General features: G+C 36.5%; 1 protein-coding gene across 3 annotated transcripts in view; it reads right to left on the bottom strand.

Moving 5' to 3' along the window:
• The window catches only part of CACNA2D1 (calcium voltage-gated channel auxiliary subunit alpha2delta 1), a 390,747-nt gene that overhangs the window by 69,854 nt on the left and 301,636 nt on the right, over positions 1 to 19,257 (bottom strand). For all 3 annotated transcript variants that reach the window (XR_009959084.1, XM_062581330.1, XM_062581317.1), the window contains exons 11-12: positions 10,843 to 11,001; positions 7,176 to 7,280 (exon numbers count right to left, since the gene is read on the bottom strand). Coding sequence is in view for 2 of the 3 variants with exons in the window: in XM_062581330.1 (XP_062437314.1) it covers positions 7,176 to 7,280; positions 10,843 to 11,001 (264 nt within the window). In the remaining variant the exon portion in view is untranslated. The remainder of the gene's footprint in view (positions 1 to 7,175; positions 7,281 to 10,842; positions 11,002 to 19,257) is intronic.

Raw genomic sequence — 19,257 nt, 5'->3', positions numbered from 1 at the left:
GAAGAGGGCAAAAAGAATGAAAAGAATTTAAGATGTATTTTATGAGAATCTGAAAGAAAGAAGTTTGTTTAGTTGAAAAGACAAAGCCTGGGAGAAAGAACAAGGGTAACAACATAAGAATGATCTCATAAAACGTACAAGGAAATTATGATAAGAATTAATTTTTCTCTGTGACTGCTACAAAAAAAAAAAAAGGAAAAACAAACAAACAAACAAAACTATATGCTTATTTTGCCGTAAGATATTTTAGGGAAAGCTTTCTAAACAGGTAGATGGTGAAACAGGAAAACCTAAATACCCAAGAAAACTGTGGAACTGAATACTTTAAAGAAGGAATTATGCAAACATCATCAGAGGTAGCCTAGGTATTAAATTGCTCATGCTCATTGAAGAAAGTCCCTATCCTATTCTTTAATTACAGAAGGATACAACCAGCTCCCACTGCAATCATAAATCCACAATAATGAGCCTAAGGTTAGTATGTGGGAAGACTGACACTGAAGCTATCTTCTGAGCTCTAACCTCAGCCAGCTTTGCCATAGGAACATTTTGTTGGTATAAATAAGTAAAATACAGTTTGACTTTCTGTTTTCATTCCCAAACAAATATAATTAACTTTCTATATTAAGTGTATCCTATTCCTACTGCCTTGATTAATCAATTTATGCCACCTGCAGCAATGACCTACATGTGAGACCTTGAATCAATCACCATTAATGAAGTGGTTTGGAACTGAAGACCAATAAAAAAGCATCAAATAGTCCCCTCCATGTCAAATTTAAATGAAACAAGCTTTCACTTAGGTTCTTATGTATGTATGATTCTAATATGGCTGATAAGATTATTTTTCAGCAAAACTATATTAAAATATTTATTAGGCTTCTGTAGTTCTCACCGCCACCATGTGGATTTTATCTTGCACAGCATATAAAAATGCCACATGGTATCCTGTACGAGCTCACACAGATAAGGAAACAGTAGCATGAACAGAAATTCAGTATCAGCACAGGGCACCCTGTGGACACAGGCGTGAAAAGGCCCTTGTGCGTGCCAATCTTCTCCCCAAAATAATCGCTCAGCTGCCCCCCGACCTAGCTACTGTGCCTCCTCAGGCTCTGTCGTCCAGCTTTTTTTTCAATGGGTGAAAAAGAGACAAGAAATATAATAAATGTAAGTCCTTTATGCCAGCCTTTAAGAAATAATTTATAAAAGACAGTATGTTCTAAAGGTAAAGGGGTCAGCCAGGAGACAGCCTGGGAAAGGCTGTGCCAGACTGGTCTAACCCAACAGATTTGCCAGAGCATAGGCATGTGGTGGAGATTTATCTTGGGAGAAGACTGCTAAAAAGACTATATACAAATATTTTTTGGGGGAAAAAAAGGTATCTTAAAAATCACTGAACACTGATTCCCCACTGAGGAAGAGGATTTCACAGACTGCGAGGTAACTGTGGCTCACAATTTTGATTTATGGGCAAAAAATGGATGCTTAATGTCATATCTGAAAAAAAATGATATTGCCTAGATTTACACATGCAGGACCTCAAGCAGTTAAGTGCTGTGTAACTGGACTACTGAAGTATTTCTGGGCAATGAGTGCCACAGGAGGAAAACTGCTGATATGGAATATTTGAACTCATGAATCTAATGGCATTAACCTATGTCAGGAACCCAGATACTAGGAGAGCGGATAAATTGCAAGCCCTTCACTAAGTAAGTGGAGCTAAACAAGAAATAAAAACTAATTTGCCTTAAGATTAAGATATGCCTGCAGTGAGTCCTCTATTAACAGAGTTTGCACTTTTACTTTGGGGGGGAGGGGAAGATTGCAAAATTTCTGATTACTGACCCAAATTTCACACAAAATATTTTAACTTTTCCAGTTCTGAGTATCACAGCACATACAATGAATTAAAGTTAGTATCTGGAAGATGACACACTTCTAAGACAGAAGTGCTTATGGAATGAATGCCTTCAGTCTGACTGAAGAGAAAACAAGCTGAATAAAATAATGACAATAATGGGCACATTGCAAAAGCTGCTTTTGGTCCGAGTAATTATTTTTGCCCTGTTTTTTTTTCCCCCTAGCTCTTTAGAATAAAGGTAGATGCTTCCAAAAATATGATGTATATATTTTTTTGTTTTTAAATAGGCCTTCTCCTGCATTGAGGAGAGGAAGGCATTGTAGCCTGACAAGATACATTATTTATGCTGCTGTTGTCCATCCGACGACCACAAACTGGTTCCATTTCTAGAAGACTATCTGCAATTGGAGGGGAAACAATTCTGAGTGATCTCCATCTGCAGTTACCATACATACTTAGCTTTTTTTTCTAATCTACAAAGTAGCTTTCTGTCAGAATAATTTTCTCCAATGACCTAACAGTGAAAGGGCTAATCCAGGTATTGGTGCTGCTGAGCTTCGTGGTGGTAATACAACAAGGGTAATTGGCAAACTGGAGATTTTTCTTGCGTAAGAGATCTATACCATTACGACATTACAATTCACCACAGAGGGTGATTGATCAGCAGAAATGAGAAATGTCCTTCCTGACAAAGACCACAGAAAGCTAATGAAAAGTAGAGAAGCCCAGAGAACAATCTAGTATTTAGAAAGCTTAAAAATTTACCTTAAAATTTTTACAGTTACAGCTAGCAAACTGCATACACGTCATTCAGATACAAACCAGAATTTTGTTCATTTGAACCCTGAATTTCAATACTACAATCCTGTGTGGCAAGTCGCTCACACACAGAAATGCATGCACTGCTGGAGAACACTTGGACAGTTGTTAAGCACTAATAACAGTTGATATCAGTGTTGAGAAGGATGCTGTTGCTATTTCCAGCTCTATGAGTAAGTGTAGAAAGCTACATTTATTCAGACTGACATTGGCCAGAGTCCCATGGCTACCCCAACTGGAAATGTCATGGGCTTTTCTAACGGTCATTTGTAGTTGAGATGAAAGCTTTCAGGCTTCTCCAGAATGACTCATATGCTGTGGCCCAGATTAACACATAGTGGCACAACTATCGCGTGTTAAATCAACTTGGACTTGTACAAAAAAGAATTCAGACCTATAAACCCAGTGGGGTTCCCTCTTTGGATACTAACAAGGGTGGGAATTTCTTTTAGCAGTAAGTTTTGCAAGTGCTTTCTCATATATCGTTCTTCTGATGTCCCACTCTGGAAGAGGCCATGACCACGCGTAACAGTTTTAAGTTTCACACGGGACCTGTACCCCTGTAAAAGGTCTTTGCACACTGCATACAAATATTTTTAATGGAACGAGCTGTGAAAAACCTCCCCTATGTTCCATTTCCTCTCAGATCATACTGTCAGCAAATGAGCTGGCATTAATCACTACAGATAATTCTGTGGGAACGCGATGGGTGATCTGCCTTAGGCTTCTCCATATACCTGCAACCAATCCGTTCGACCCCCACCAACCTCTGCCTCAACAGAAAACTTTCAAATAACCTAAAGTGCATGAGGGATGATTAAGGTCTCTTCCTACCCACATGAACTGAGCAATCCTTCAATATACCTATTTCAGGGTGTGCAATATGCCCCAAAGAGCAACCATAGCTGGTTTTCTATTTTTAACTTGAGGTCAAAATTCTCAGGATGGAGAGTGCCTACTGTGCCTACATTTCAATTAAATTTATATTGTTGTCTTCAGTGAAGCCAGCATGAGTACAAATAAAACGAAAATTTACTGCCTTTGTTCCTGAAATTAACCATGTGCATGGTATTTCACACATCTAGTGCAACAACCCCAAATGCCACCATAAAGGTAAATATGCCAATTTTTAAATATCACACATGGCATGTACTTGCAATCTGTAACAATAAAAGCTGGCTTTATTAAGGGACAAAGGCATACAAAGGTGAGACACAATTGTGACTTTCAACTTCAAACAGATGAAGTTGAAAAACTAGAAATATTCCTCCTCAAAATATCGTTATATCGGTTTTATAAAAATCTTCACATTCAAAGGGATGAAACCCACTAACTGAACAGGACAAATTTCCTGCCTTTCTTTTCTAGGCTATTCTTTTGATTTTTAGGTTTTGGTTTTTTTAATTGTTTATTGTATTCTTTCACTTCTCACCTTGAAGGTTGCACTAAGGGCACCATAAACAAGTGTAACTAAGTCCTGTTGTCTCGTTGAACAAAACTTATTTAATCCTCTTTAATGCCAATGAACTACAAAGTAACTGACATGAACAACATATTTTGAGAGCTGAAGCAATTTTACATCAGGGAGATGAAAACAAGGATTAATAGATTTGAATTGATGGTCTTCACTTTGAACTCAAAAGAAAAATAAATGTAAATTTATGACATAGTGTATATAGGATGGGAAGTGACTGACTGTGACACAGGAAGATAATAAAGATTCATCTTTTATATACTGTATGCAAAGCACAGAGAAAAGTGAACAAACAAATGCAGACCAGGCAGGAAAAGAGATTAATCAATCCACATTGAGACTATGAATTGCTACAACTATAAAACACAGGAAGCTCTTTTTAATACTTTACTAATGGTGAACAGTATCCCTACAAATAATTATAAAACTAGCCCTCTCACATTCAACAAGATTATTTGTGGAAAAAAAGTATAGCTAAACTGCAATAAAGACACCAGAATCTAGATCCCCATGTCTTTATGGTTCTTATCTCCTCCCCTATGAAAGCATCCTACTATGCAATCTAAGAAGGCAACATTACTGTTTGTGACTATTACTTCACAAAATTAGAAGTATACATTTATTTTCAATGTTAGAATATGTCTGTCAATCATGTTATTATTATGCTCCACTGGATTAAATTAAGTTACACAGAGAGTTCCCCCTCAAGAAAGCATACATTTTAGCATTCTAGAATCAAGTGTATTCTTAACAGGTAAATCATGCTCACTAACATATTTTATATTAGTCTTATTTTCAAAAATACTAGAATGCTGTAAAAAATTGTCAGGGGGTTGTTATTGTAAGTTATAAAGCTTAATTTACTAATACTAAATGCTGGTTCACTCTCATTAGGGATTTTTCCTTAAAAAAAAAAAAAAAAAAAGGAAAGAAGAAAGAAAATTCATTTTTCTACCACAAATTCTCCTTCAAGAGCATAAGGATTTTTACTGATAGAAAACTATACAGTTTATTCAAGGAGTAAGTGAATGGTTCTTTAAAGTACACCTGCCAAAAACTTTCTCAGTATCCCTTGTTTTTACAAAGTCACCTTGAAGAAAAGCAATAAAGGATAGCATCAAGCAACTTAATACATTATTAGACAGGAACAAAAATGTAGATGCTTACTAAGATTTGTATTTTATTTATATATATAACTTAACCAAGCGCAGTAAGATTTCCATTACACTTAATTATATAAGAAGACAGGCTCAAACAAACAAAAACCCAAACAGTGAACATTATCACCCACGCATCTGTTGCATACACTAAAAAGCCTAAACCTTCATTTGTTACAAGTAATAAGAAAGTAAAAGTGTGCTATGGAATAATAGTATGTATAAAAGCAACCCAACTCTTAGCAGTGAAACTTTATGGTATTATAGGATAAAATAATCATGTTAAATTAATAAATCCCAAGTTCGTCTTGGTTCCCTGAATAATTGATTGACATTCATAATGCTGGTAAGGCTACAAATGTATTTTTTTCCTATAACTGGATATTTTACTATACTTTCCCCGTAACACAGAGAATAAAATGGAAAATAATAAGAAATGAATCATGCATCTTCCCCCTTATGCACAGCTTCCCTTTAGCTAATGGCACTCACTATAATAAAAGCTAAATAAAAGTTCAAATCTGAAGAGGAGTCTCTGAATGTATTTTCAGAATACAGCCATGTGTGCCATACAGTGGGTTGCCATGTTTTCATGTCTTCCATCTAATTAATTATCAGTTTAAATAACACTTTCAGCTCAGACACAAAGGTTAACTGAACCCGGCCACATCATGCTCCCTGGAACACCAAGACGGAGCAGACACGGAGGGACTCTCCGCGGCCGCGGAGGGAGCTGCTGCTGGAGACGGAAATTGTGTCTTGCATTCTTAGTTCCCCTTTCTAAGGGATTAATTCACGTATATGAGGACTTCCAACGAAATACTTCCACTGTTTTATAGATAAGCACCCATGGCAACTGCTTTAGTGTCTTGGTGAACTGTGATCTAACTGCTTTTGCGAAAAAAAGACAGCTACATGCACATCTCCAAACACTAGGAAAGCTAATTGCTCAGTTTTAATAAAAAGCCAGGTCATATTTAAGTTTCCTTTAAAAAGTGATAAATCTCCTAAGCATGTTTATCTACACCGAAACGTAGTAGGGGACAATTCATAGAACTGTAGCTTATATCACATGCAGGCAAACACGTACACCCCCCATCTATGCACTTCTGCGGTGGTAAGTATTCAAAAGTCAGATTGCAAGTTTGATTAAATTCAAAAATTAAAACAAAAACTGCACAGCTAATAAACCAATCTAATCTTAACAAGACCAGTCCAGTGATTGTTGTGTGAAACCAATAATTCTGGTTGAACTACAGAACAAATTTCAGTAATAGAAAGCTATCCTAGTCCTAGCTAAGATTTTTAAATGTATAATTACCCTCATAGGGAAATTTATAAAAGTTTTTTCTAGCCCACATATGTTCAGTCTCAGATTATAACCCCAAAATCAAGCTTTTATTTCATATATATATATATATATATATATATGTATATAAATATGTGTGTGTGTGTGTGTGTGTACATACTGTGTACGTGTACACACACACACACACACACACACACACATATAGTCATTATGTTTCTACTTTTTGGTTGATAACGTAAGGATAATAATGAAACAAGAAGGCCATTAAAAAGTCTAATTCTTTACGGCTCACAGAGTGCTTTTGTACTACTTGGCACCAATGGGTCAGAAAGTATAAAATATTAAACAAATTTTATTATCTTTTCAGAGAAATGTTATATGTTGAGAAAGCTTTAAGTAGCCTAAGGTTCAACACTAATAGGTTTTTAAAAGTATGTTACACACCTACCAAAAATGTTTTTAATTCCAGTCTAAATTCTTGTTTGTGCTGCTGTGGGGTATTTATTAATACTATTATTATTATTATAGTAAAATCTTCCAGGTATCACTTACTTTTTTGTCTTCATTATATTTGTGGAAAATTTCTTGTGCTCTTTCTTCACCACCATCCGTAAACAACATGATAATCTTATTGCAGTTAGCTCTAGAGACACTGTGCTGCAGGAGACACAAACAGAAACATTTCTTATTTCAGGTACACAAAATAACAAGGGATATATTTGATGCCTTCCATATCAACCTGCAATATAGTTTTTCCAATTCTATATTTTGCCTCCACGTTACAGAGATGTTCTTGTTGTTTGCTCTTGCCCACTACAACACTGAACAAAAACCCAAACCAACCAAAAAAAAATTTTTTTTCCATTCCTTGAGAGTCAAAGACATCACATCTGAGATCTGGCCAAGGGCAGAGGGCTGCCCATCTAGTCTGTGCCACCTCCACCAGCATGCAGACCCATCAGGTCACCCAGCACATCCTCCCAAAACCTGCTCTGCGACACTGACGGAGGGCATCCGAAGGCTTTTATCCTCCTGTTCCCATCCTAGCTATCTCTGTGAAAATCTGGGACCCTCTAACAAACTAACAAGTTCATTATACGAACAAGTTATATATCATATGAAACACCTCCACTTTTTCTGCTAGACTCACAGAAACCATCAAACACAGTGAACTTAGAGGTGTTCTTGTGTTTACTCCTTTTGTTAATTTTCCTTAAGATCAGCTCAGTCTTCCTCTTCTGTAATGCCTTCATTTTTTTTCTTTTTTCTTCTCTGCAAGCGTCTTGCTTACAAGTACCTAAGTCTCTCCTACTTTTGGAAAGAATCTTTATAATTAGATAGAATAAATGAGGGGATCCCACCTCTCTTAGTTAATTTTTATCCTACTCTCTGATTTGATTCCTTGTTTTTGCATCCTCAGAAAAGATTACCGAGCTAAGCCAGGCCCTCAAGCGCTACCCGATGCGCCTGAATGCAGGAACTCTGCGTTTTTACAACACTGTCAGCAGGCTATAGCACATGAACTTTCTTTGCAAACATTATATTTGAGAGATGTTTTGTACTGTTCAGTATTAACTGAATATTTATTTAACTATTTGAAAATAAAAGAAATCTAAAGATTTTCTTACATGCAACAACAAATAAAAAAGCTTGAAATCAATACACTCCCTCCCATTGCACCAGCACTCTATTCATTTAGGAATAAATAATTTACGATCACCTTTTGCCTGTGAAACCTACAACATACTGCTTTAGACTGCAGTCTTTTTGATATTAAAAAAGTAATAAAAAATAGAGCCGGATACTTCATAAATAAACTCACCCATATTTCTAGTGATTTAATATACAGGCCAAAATAAAATCAAGAGGGACACAAAGGCAGTGACATAGAAGGGACCAAAGCCTGCTTGTCTTATATAACTTTCTTATTGATTTTAAAAGGACAGCTATTATAAACAAAATTTGAACTTGATCTTTGGATGGATTAAAATGAATTAAACTAGGATTTTTCTAGTGGCTTAGTCAGCACATGCTTAGAGAGCACCAGAAGAATGTAGTATTTTCCTCTCTATACCTCCTGGAATTTACAAGTTGGCTTTACTTGCATTGCACTGTTTAGATACTAAAGTGATGTCATGCAAAAAACAATCCAAAATTTTAGAACCTATACAGTATTACAAATCTGAAGATGAATAAACAAAATTTGCTTGATGTCCTCCGCCACAAAAACTTTGCATCCTGGTGAAAGAACCTATAACAGAGCAGTTCCTAATGAGTGATCATGCGAAGGCAGGATGGCCTTTACAACAGATTTTTTCTCCTTGCTTCCATAACGATAGAGAGACAGTGGCTAAGGGCTTGAATAGAAGAGATTTTGCAAAATCTGAGGCAGTAATTCCATCATTTTTCCAAAGAGTTTGCCCCACCACCTCAACAAATGTCTCTGCCCTCCTGGAACAGACCCAGTGGAAAAGAACACATACACATGTATCAGCTTCCCAGTACAAAATCTCCAAGCTGGCTTATTACCTTAAGCCACAAAAGAATATGATTTGGAATTGAGCCTAAGTTCTTACTTTAGCTCTCTCTTGCATTTGATAAAAGTCATCTCTCTTTTTTTGATTTTGCTTTATTTTCTTTTTAAAGTAAGCAAGATATTATTCATTTTATGCTGTGCATAAAACTATTTTGTTTTTATACATGTTGCATACCCTTTAAATTAACTTTTTGAGATGCAGGTCAGGACTTCATGGCAGGAGACTTTAAGAATGTATTTTTCAGTGCCAGTTTCATGCCACCGATGAAGGTGAAAGTAAAGCAAGGCAAAAATGATTTCAGAAGAGATGATTTCAAGATCTTTACGGGAAATAAAACTTCCTGAATCACTGAAGCTAAAATAGCATTATTTGCAAAAACATACTAATATATCAAAACAAACAAACAAACAAACAAACAAACAAAAAAAAAAAAACATGGGGGAAAAAACCCTAGAAATTATGGAATCCAGATAATGAATATCCACTTGTATTAGTATGCTAGTTAGTATGCTAAGAAAACCCTGAGGTATCTATTTCCAAGCACCAATATACAGATTTTTTTTTTTTTTTTTTTTTTTTTTTGCTGGTGCAAAAAAGATATTTCTTCGATATTGAGGAAAATTGTTTGAAATAGCTGTCACAACTGCTGGACCCAACCACGGTGGCCGGGCACCGTTCACAGGCTTGCCGAGGCCCTGCGAGACTAATCACGCCTCCGCTCTCAGGACAGGCGGACCCAGTCCCAACCACGAGGCTCGCTGCCAGGCGTGTTTGCTCAGCACCGCATTCAGTCCTGCGGAGCTGTGCGCTTCGAGGCTTCTGCCGTATTCAGGATTTCTCAGTACTGCCCGTGCGAAGTGAGTGTATATATCGGGACTGCACCTAATGTAAAACTTTACAGCAATCAAATATAAAATATAAACCCTGTGAGGAGCCTGCTGTGTTTGGCAAAATTTCTTGTATCGTCCTAGTTCCTTCTGCACAAGATGGAAACAGATGCCAAAAAGGGGAATGGAGATCAAAAAAGTCAGTTCTTGAACTCCTATTTGCAGTTTCACATAGCCATCAGTAGAGGGCACGCAATCATTTCCCCACCAAAGCCCTCAGCTAGGCAAAAGATTGATCCAGTGAGAAAATGTTTTGAAAATACTGTATTTTCTTCTCCTCCACCAATATTTCCCAAGGTTACAAATTTGTCAGCAAGCTCTATGCCCAGGCTGTGCATGCAACAGCCGGAAAGCAGCCAGAACCTGCCTCTCCTCTGAGAGGCGTTATGGAAATAAAAAGAAGAACGCAAAAATGACAAACATCATGCTTATTAAGCTGGATCCCTAGCTTCTGTAAATTGTTGTAACTTTATCCACATTAAGGTGAAAATCCAATCTGTAGTCTTTAAGAAGGCAAAACATAGAGATCTTTTTAAAACATACATAAACTATTCCAAAACGATGAGAATGGTGAGAAACGAATTTGTTCCCAAATCTTAGGAACCCATCAGGTTGCTGAGGGGTCTGCAAGGAAGCAGCCCGTCGTTGGGGCGTATTTCCTCGCTGAATAAAGGCAGTGTACTGTTTGTCACCCAGCTGGTTACCACTGCTGATGGAGGAGCACGCAGTGGCCATCTGGACATCAGAGGTCTACCACTGCGCTTTACAACCGGGAGAGGCACCTTTCATACTCACATTTAGCAGCTGTTCGAAAGCATAGCTAAAGCCTTTCTTATAATCAGTAATTCCTTTAGCAGAGATTTTATAGACTGCTTCTTTCAGCTTCTTCTTGTTCCTCACATTAGCTTGGACAAGATGATTAAAGCAACTCACATTCTGCGCATTATTGTTAAACTGCAAAATAAATAGAAAACAGCATTAAAGTCAGTGATGCACACTTCATCTATTTTTCTTTTCTGCCTACTTAGGCCCATGTTTCCTTGATCCATGAGATAAAGAACGGGGATACTCATTTGCATGGCATGCAGGATGTTCACTAGCATCTGCAGATTTCAAATTTGGGCAATAAATATAATAAAAGCAGACATTTGGTCCTTTACCCTTTGTTGTAAAAAACCACAACAAAACTGTGGAAACTCCCACATGATAAAACTCCCCAAAACTTTGTTTCAAGAAACACAGAGTTAAGGGAAATAAAGCAAAAATGAGGGAAAATGTTTATTTATACTTTTTAACAGTAAAAAATGTTGGTTATATTATCAAATGACTTCCAGTTTGTATGTATTAATCTAGCCATAAGTCTGTTATTTTGCAATCAACCTCAATTGATCATAATCAGTTAGTAAGTGCAGCTTGTACAAAGCAAAATATAATCATAGGACAAAGAAAGAACCTAAGAGTATAGCAGTAGATAAAAGGTTATTTTTTAAGAACATGATAAATTTGTGCACTGAGAACATACATTTCTGAGCTCTTCTGCCCCTACAAAGACTAATACGTGACAATTTCTACCTTTTATACAAGGCTATGACAGCACTTAAAAATATAGATAGAAAAAACTGTATGAGGAAAATTTTTCCTCTCCAGGTAGAAATAAATTTATGAGTGCTTCAAAATTTTCTTGCATATAAATATACATATATATATATTTATATTTACATATATGAGAGAGAGAGATATAGATGTATGGTTCACTCTCCAGCTATCTCTGTATCTATCTGGCTACAGCCCAAGGTAAGAATTAAAAGAAAAAAAAATGCTGCAGCACACACGATTCCACCTGCAGTCTCGGCTAAAAGTGCATAATCTGTGTTGAACACTGTTTGAATGAAAACCTCCTTTAAACTACAACAGGGTGCTTTTCATTTAATATTCAATTGACAAATATTAATAAATATAAAATATATATTGTTTTGGACATTTTTTTTTCAACTGCCTTGCCTATTCAGATTTCTTCTGTGGGTTTTTTTCTCATTGGCAAATAACATGACTAAAATCTCTGTAAAACTCCAAATTTCAATAAAGGCACTTAAATCCTGACATCCTGATTCATGTTTCAGCTGAAAACAGATTATTATCTCTCTCCCTGATTAAAAGTCTTTAGTGAAAGTAAATGTAAGTGCAATTTCTTTATACTGTCAGCCTGGTGAAAAGCCTTAAAATAACATAAAAATCAGGCCTTGTAGGTTTAAGCAGGTCTCAGCACTGCTAGTTAGTTCAATTGCACTGCATCTAAGAAGGCAAATAAGGTAAAGGTTTTCAGTAACTACTCAGACTAGCACTCTGCTATGACTTTCTATTACCTTTATGCATAATAATAAAAAAATAAACTAATTTAAAAATAAAATTTCTAAAATACACAGAATAGATTTGAATTAAATTGTACTACAGGAAAATTATTCGATGCTCAAATCTTGTGTTATATTTGCAGTCAAAAATAACTCCACTGAAACTAAGTCACAAATATTACTCTTATATCAGGTAATAGTAATTAATAAATAAAGATATTAAAGAGAAGAAAATAAGGCTTCTACAAGAAAAAATCATCATGTATGGAAAGCATAAATGATTTAACGTCTAACAGGTCAGGAAACAAACATCCATGGAGAAGGACAGATGGCAGAGAGCTATCAGGTGAATCACTGAAGCCTGGTGCAGCACAACGGTGCTGCTTCAGACTTGCTGCACAAATGCAATATACCCAGACAACTTTATCATTGTTCAAGTACATGGAATACCCAATAACCTCATTTGTCTCTTGTCTAGTAGTATTTTCATATAAGTTATTATACGATTTTCCAGATACCTGAGTTCAGGCTTGGAGGTTTGATTAGCAGATTTAATTGCTTAGTCTGCAGTTGAGGGTCACAGGACCTGCGTTGCAAGTGCCGGAGAGTGAAAAATCAGCACCAAGCCAGCTTATATTCTTTAGCCCCTGCTTAGAGATTCTTTTTAACCTCCATAGGCAATACCGAAAACCTAATTTCTACTTTGGATGGAAAATTGATGCTTCTAGTCAAGTTTTACTTCGTAGTGTCACCACGAAGCTATTCGCGGGCCTCGACAGGACGGCGGAGCCCTTTTGTCAGGTTGCTTTCTCCTGACACCTTTAAGCGGTTCATCCAGGCACCTTCTAATGCAATATGGATGAACACTTCAGGGAACGTTGCATTTCCTCCCCTGACTGTCACCAGAAGTAACCCGCGAAACGACGCAGCCTTGTCCTCGCTCCCACCGGCCTCCCGCCGCTGAGCCATGGAGGTGGAGGATCTCCTCGGGGCGGCCACGGAGGGACGCTCCTGCTCATGCGTTCGCATGGATTAGGCAAGCAAAACAACTATAACAAAAGGTAGGCAGGTTGCAAATCCAAGAACGCAGGTGCCGGACTTACATTTGCTTCTGCTTGTTAAACTTAACTTTTTAGAAATTTAAATATGGTATGAGATTTTTATTACATGATCAAATGCTATTTGTGTCTTTCAGCACATACCATAAACGAGGTTCACTTAATAAATAGTTATTAAATACTATTTTATCCTCACTGTTCACTACAGGACCTTAGCTGGTACTAGGTTTTTGCTATTAAAAAACTTGGAAGAAATTTAATTTCATTTTACACTCATTACACATTTTTTTGTTTCTGTAACATATAGCAAGAAAGCAGTGCAACAACAAGGATAGAGAATGAAACTTTGTAAAATTACATATAGAAAGCCACTGATCTTTTAGTATAGTGACACTATAAATAGTAGTGCTACAAAACTTAAGACTGTCATGCATGGACTGGCTGATCTGAAGGTGCAAACCACGGGTAGGTCACACACAGGGCAAAAGGAATCCACATTTCCACTCCACAGAATATCACCACAACGCAGCAATCTCTGAAAACAGACTTAACTACAGCAAGGCTAAGGAGTTCCCAGACGGGCCCAATTCCACTCCGCCGCGCAGTTTTATGCTAACATGACACAACCGATTTCACTGAAGTTCTGTCGCTGTAAATTTCTTGCCTTTTTTTTTTTTTTTTTTTTTTACATTTTAGTGCAGAATCATTAATATGACCTGAAGCCAATGGTATAATAAAAATCCTGGCAAGCCAAAAGGTTTTAACTTCGGGAGAATATTTCAGGTTTTGGGGAAGAAAACCTTCTAGAGGTTGTGTAATAGGTAGCTTGGGAAACCTTGCAGAAGTAAGCTTGATTGGAAAAAAAAAAAAAAAAAAAAAAAAAAGTAGCTACTCTTTATACCTCCCGTATAAATATCAAGTAGTTAGAAGCAGCATCAGTTAGACTTCCCAGAATAGATGGAGAGTAAAAAGGGCATTTTTTTATTTCTTACTTGTTCTTGTAAGATAGAATTTTGAACATTTTGGCTACTTCTGACAATGCCAGACTCAATTTTTCATCTGAGAAACACAGTGGGTCTTTTTAATGTTGACTGTAGCAATGTAACAATAGCACCAAGTTTTGTTGTATTTAATTAGTCACATTTTTGAATCCAGAAAATTATCACTTTACAGTTCAGTGACATTCTGCTTAATTCTCAAAAACCAGTAAATAAAATCAATTAATGTGCATAAGTATATATATACATATTTTGATTTTTATCAGTAGGAGTATTTAACCATTATTTTTTTTAACTGCTGATTCATCTTTCAGAAAATAAAAATAGCAAGGTGAATCAAACATACAGAGAAAATAAAGCTGATAGCCAGAAGGCAAAATTAAAAATAATACAGAGACATAACCGAGGGGGATCAACAAATACAGCAATTGGTTCTTGTATTATATCTGCTTTTATGGCAACAAGTTCACCTAGGGCCTTTTTTCCTACTATTTTTGTCCTTATGTCAAGGCAGTGGAAAGCATTTTAAAGTACTTCATACTACCTGATTTGAATGTCAGCATTTTTAAGTACAAAGTACAGGCCTAGTACAAAGTACAGAACTGCTCTCAGCAGCAAACATCAACTTACGCAACAACACACAGGACAACAAACAGCACAAAAGAACACAGGAATTCATCAAACCACCTTTAATTATGCTTTAAAATTTAATTCAAGTTAGTACAATGCTTAAGAGGTTCTCAGAGTTTTCCATCTCCTGGAATTCGATGTGTACGTATGCATGCCCCTGGCTCTCAGGACTCTCCAAAATATGAATTACTGGTGATTTATATCAAATATCTTCTCCAATCAATGGGGCTCCTGCCTCATTAGGACTCAGTGGGTGTGACTTTAAAGTGGCAAATACAGTACAGCTTACAGCACAGATGACCAACCGAGAAAGGCATCACCCTCCGCATCAGGCTTCACGCAGTTTTTCTCCAGATCCTTCTTGAACATAGCCACAGAGCTGTAACTGTTTTGCCTGGTATAATTATCCAAATCCAGGCACTGTTGTGACAGTTTTTGCTATACTGAATACTCCTGGGTCCTTACTTACGATTCCACATGTAATTTCTTATTTTGCAAATGCATATGTCAGTGCCCCACGAAAGCATGAATTTGCCTCAACTTCCAATATCCCTGTCATATCAGCAGCCATTCCTACATGAATGCAAAGCTCAGACAGTAAAAACCACTGTTTCAATTTTGAGCATCAGGTTGTTTGAAGCTAATCTAGTATATGTCATCTTCATGTTGCATTTATTTTTCCAGAGAACTTATTTTTCCTCATTCCTCATGGTTTAATACTGCCTTTTGGCAAGATATTGATACTGTTTCACGGTACATCTCCTGTTTTCCTACAGTATTTATCTGCTAAAAAACAGTATTGATTTGTGCTAGGCAGGGATATATATTATGAGAATACCCATATAAGAATCTTCGTATTTCTTTCTAATTAATAAAGAGAGTTATTATTATGTCACATTTTAGAGTAGTACTCCCCAGGCCATCATAATCTGTAGGAAAAAGTTATTCTCAAATGACTGTACACTAAGTTTTACGTCCCCCTTTCCGCCAATACGCAGCTCCCTAGGCTTCACAAGGAGCATTTCTACAAAAATGCAGAAGCATGAATGAGGGCTTGAAAAACCATTCTGCACTGCTGGATTTAATCAAGCATTCTACAAAAGAACCGTTTTTGCAGGATGATATGACAAAGATTGCTTATTTATTTTCATAATACTCCATTTATCAGGGCTTAATTCCCCCCCCCCCCAAAAAAAAAAAAAAAAAAAAAAACCAAAACAAAACAAAGAAACAAAAAAACCCCCACTAATATAGATGTACTGTCATGGCCCAAAACTTTCTGCAGTAAGAAAAGCATGAAAACAGGATGAGATACTGAAGATTAAAATTATTTTCCAGTTTTTCTGGTGCCACAATGCAAGCTTAGGAATTACCATCTTTAAAACAAATAAATACAAGGGATTAGATTGTCTAGATATGAAATTTCAGTGTGAGGATTCCTTCAGCCTATTCCACATTTCCCAGACTAGAATATTGGTCAGGCCGATCCTCTGCTGCGATTAAAATGTATGACTCCCAACTGGACCCTTAACATTCATATTTGCATGACTCTGAAGCTCTTGTCTTTTACAAGAGCTCTTTCCCCAGGCTCAAATTACTGTCATTCATTTTTCTTTTTCTCCTCTATATCTTCTTTTGTTAATTCTTATTTGCTGTGCTCATAGAAGCAGCAAAGCATGTTTTGCTCACACAGCAAAACCACCAAATGCTCACAGAATTTTTAAAATAAATTCACTTTGATGCAAAGCACTGGCACACTTAATGATATTCTTCTAAAAGTAACCAATGAATCACCCTATGATTATTAGGTACATAGATCATGTGAGAGTAAAAATATTATTGTGCTGTGAAATTATTTCTGCTTGCCTTGACCTGATTTTGTAACCAAGATGGGAAAATTACTCAGGTAAAGTAACTTTAAAAATACATGGTTTGAAAATGAATTCTAACTGTGAGATGGCATTGCAGTACAAATCTTGCACTTGGAAAGCAGAATAAAAACACTGTCAGATAGGTAGCTCTGCTCTAAAAAATCCAATTTCCTTTGAAGAAGAGTGAAAAGTATGTTCTGCTTCATCAGCAACATTTTATGCAAATTATTTAATGAGCTAATTTTCATGTAACCATAAACTCAGTCTTATGGTCAATGCATATTGTGCCTCAGGCTGCAGCTACACAGAGGCATAGGTGTTCAAGCGAAAATTTACTGACAAATATTAATTTCTCTCTGAAATGTCACCAACATTAAATTCCAAAACAAAAAAATCTTACTTGCTACCATTCCTGCACATGGTAGGAGGAAAACTGTTTCTATGAAGGTCAGGTACTAGCACGTGCACTGGTGCCCGTGCATACAAAATCTACGTTATAAAAATTGACAGGAATTCTGGCTCCGGCTCTTTAAACAGCTAACAAATAAACTGTACCGTGCTTATACAGGATGTAAACTGAACAAAGAAAAAGAGTCAAGGTGAAATAGCTGCATCTATGGACAGACAAAGACTGATGCAAAACAGAGGAGAGAAATAACACATTTGTACAGGAGAGAATTAGATCAATAAAAGACTGCAAATGCTATAATTTAATTAAGAAAATATATGAGCCAGTCATTTGAAATACAACAGTCTACATTTATGTTGACATCAGTCAACAAAGTGAGAAGAGTTTTTTATTAGATAAAGGAATCAGTAGATGGAAAAATAATCCTCCAAAATGAACATTTACCTGCTTGCTAGGAGGGGAAGGCAAGACCCTGAAGGCTGAAGTGTGACTGATGAAAATATCCAGAGGGAGCAGATAAAATTCAGGGTTACATTTAATTAATTTGAACTCCAATAAAGCTCTGAAGTAACAGTATGATTTCAAGTGAAAAGCCTACAGACTGCCCTTAAAATTGGCTTGTCATTCCCACCACCCAGTGCTAAAATAATTTTGCTGTACAATCAGTTGACAACAGGACAAATATTGTGACTATTCAGAACTTTGAATCAGGTGAGAAGTAGCCCACTGAGCCGGCTTCCAATTGCGCTCATCTGAACTAGGCTAGCAATGAATAATTTTTCACATATTGAGACAGCAAAAGCAAAAATATTTCAATAAGCCTTTGACAATTATTGGTTATCTCCTAAGAACCACAATAACGCTTATTTAGTTTTGGATGATTTCTTGGAGAGCTTCTAACTATACACAGTCAATCACTTAATACCTACCTGAAGAAATAACATGCATGACCTGAAAAACGAGTTGCCACTTTGGAAAGTCCACATCTATATTATTCTTCCTAAAATATTAAGTCCCCTCAAAGGTTTAAAATTAAGGTAATTACAGTCTATATTATATCTGTAATAAACATGTCAGTTGGGTATTTGTCAGACTGGCATTTCCTCCTAAATAATTGCAGTAAAGATAAATATATATCATAAAAATGCTATTGTGATAAAAAGAAAACTAAATGAAATTTGTGTACTATGCTGTGGGCTCAGTGAGTCATTTATAAGACAACAGATGACATTTGGAGGCAAATCATTCAGTTGTTAAAATCTAAAGTTGCCCATGCAGTATGTCACCACCAGTGACAGCTTCTGCTTTCTCAACTATTTAAAAAGCTTACTCCTATATCAGAGCTAGGACAAATAATATATTGGAAGTCATGGAAAACCAGATAATCTTAACTTTTTATTTTAAAGTAACATAAAGTATTAGTGCTATGAAATTTATTTTGTTATTATACAACAAGCCACAGAAATTAGCTATATTTTTCACTAGATGATTTCTCCTCACCCAAATTATTTATGCCTTTTGCAGTGTCTGCCTTTGGGACCTCACAGAAAAATCCTCAGGTCTGAGGAAATATTGACCTTCTACTCACTGACGGGGGGCAGGGATACCCAGCCTGCAGCTAAGGCACTAAAAGTGTTAGAATATATCTTAGCTGACCTCAAACTGGCCATGTGTCAGGCAACTCAATAATTTGAAGATAAGTTAATCAATTCAATTCATCACGAAACTCAGAGAGTTTTGAATTTAATGCTGCTTGAACCTTGCCACCTTCACGAAGGTCAGAAGCAGAAATCATAATCTTGTGGTCTTACAAGAACTTTGCCACTATTCTTCCACTCAGAGAAACATCATTTTGCAAAACTAGTGGAAAATTATACAGAACCGCAGTCAAGAATC

The sequence above is a fragment of the Rhea pennata genome, chromosome 1 (assembly GCF_028389875.1).
Source record: "Rhea pennata isolate bPtePen1 chromosome 1, bPtePen1.pri, whole genome shotgun sequence".
Taxonomy (NCBI): domain Eukaryota; kingdom Metazoa; phylum Chordata; class Aves; order Rheiformes; family Rheidae; genus Rhea; species Rhea pennata.
This window is presented reverse-complemented; position numbering and strand designations above follow the sequence as displayed.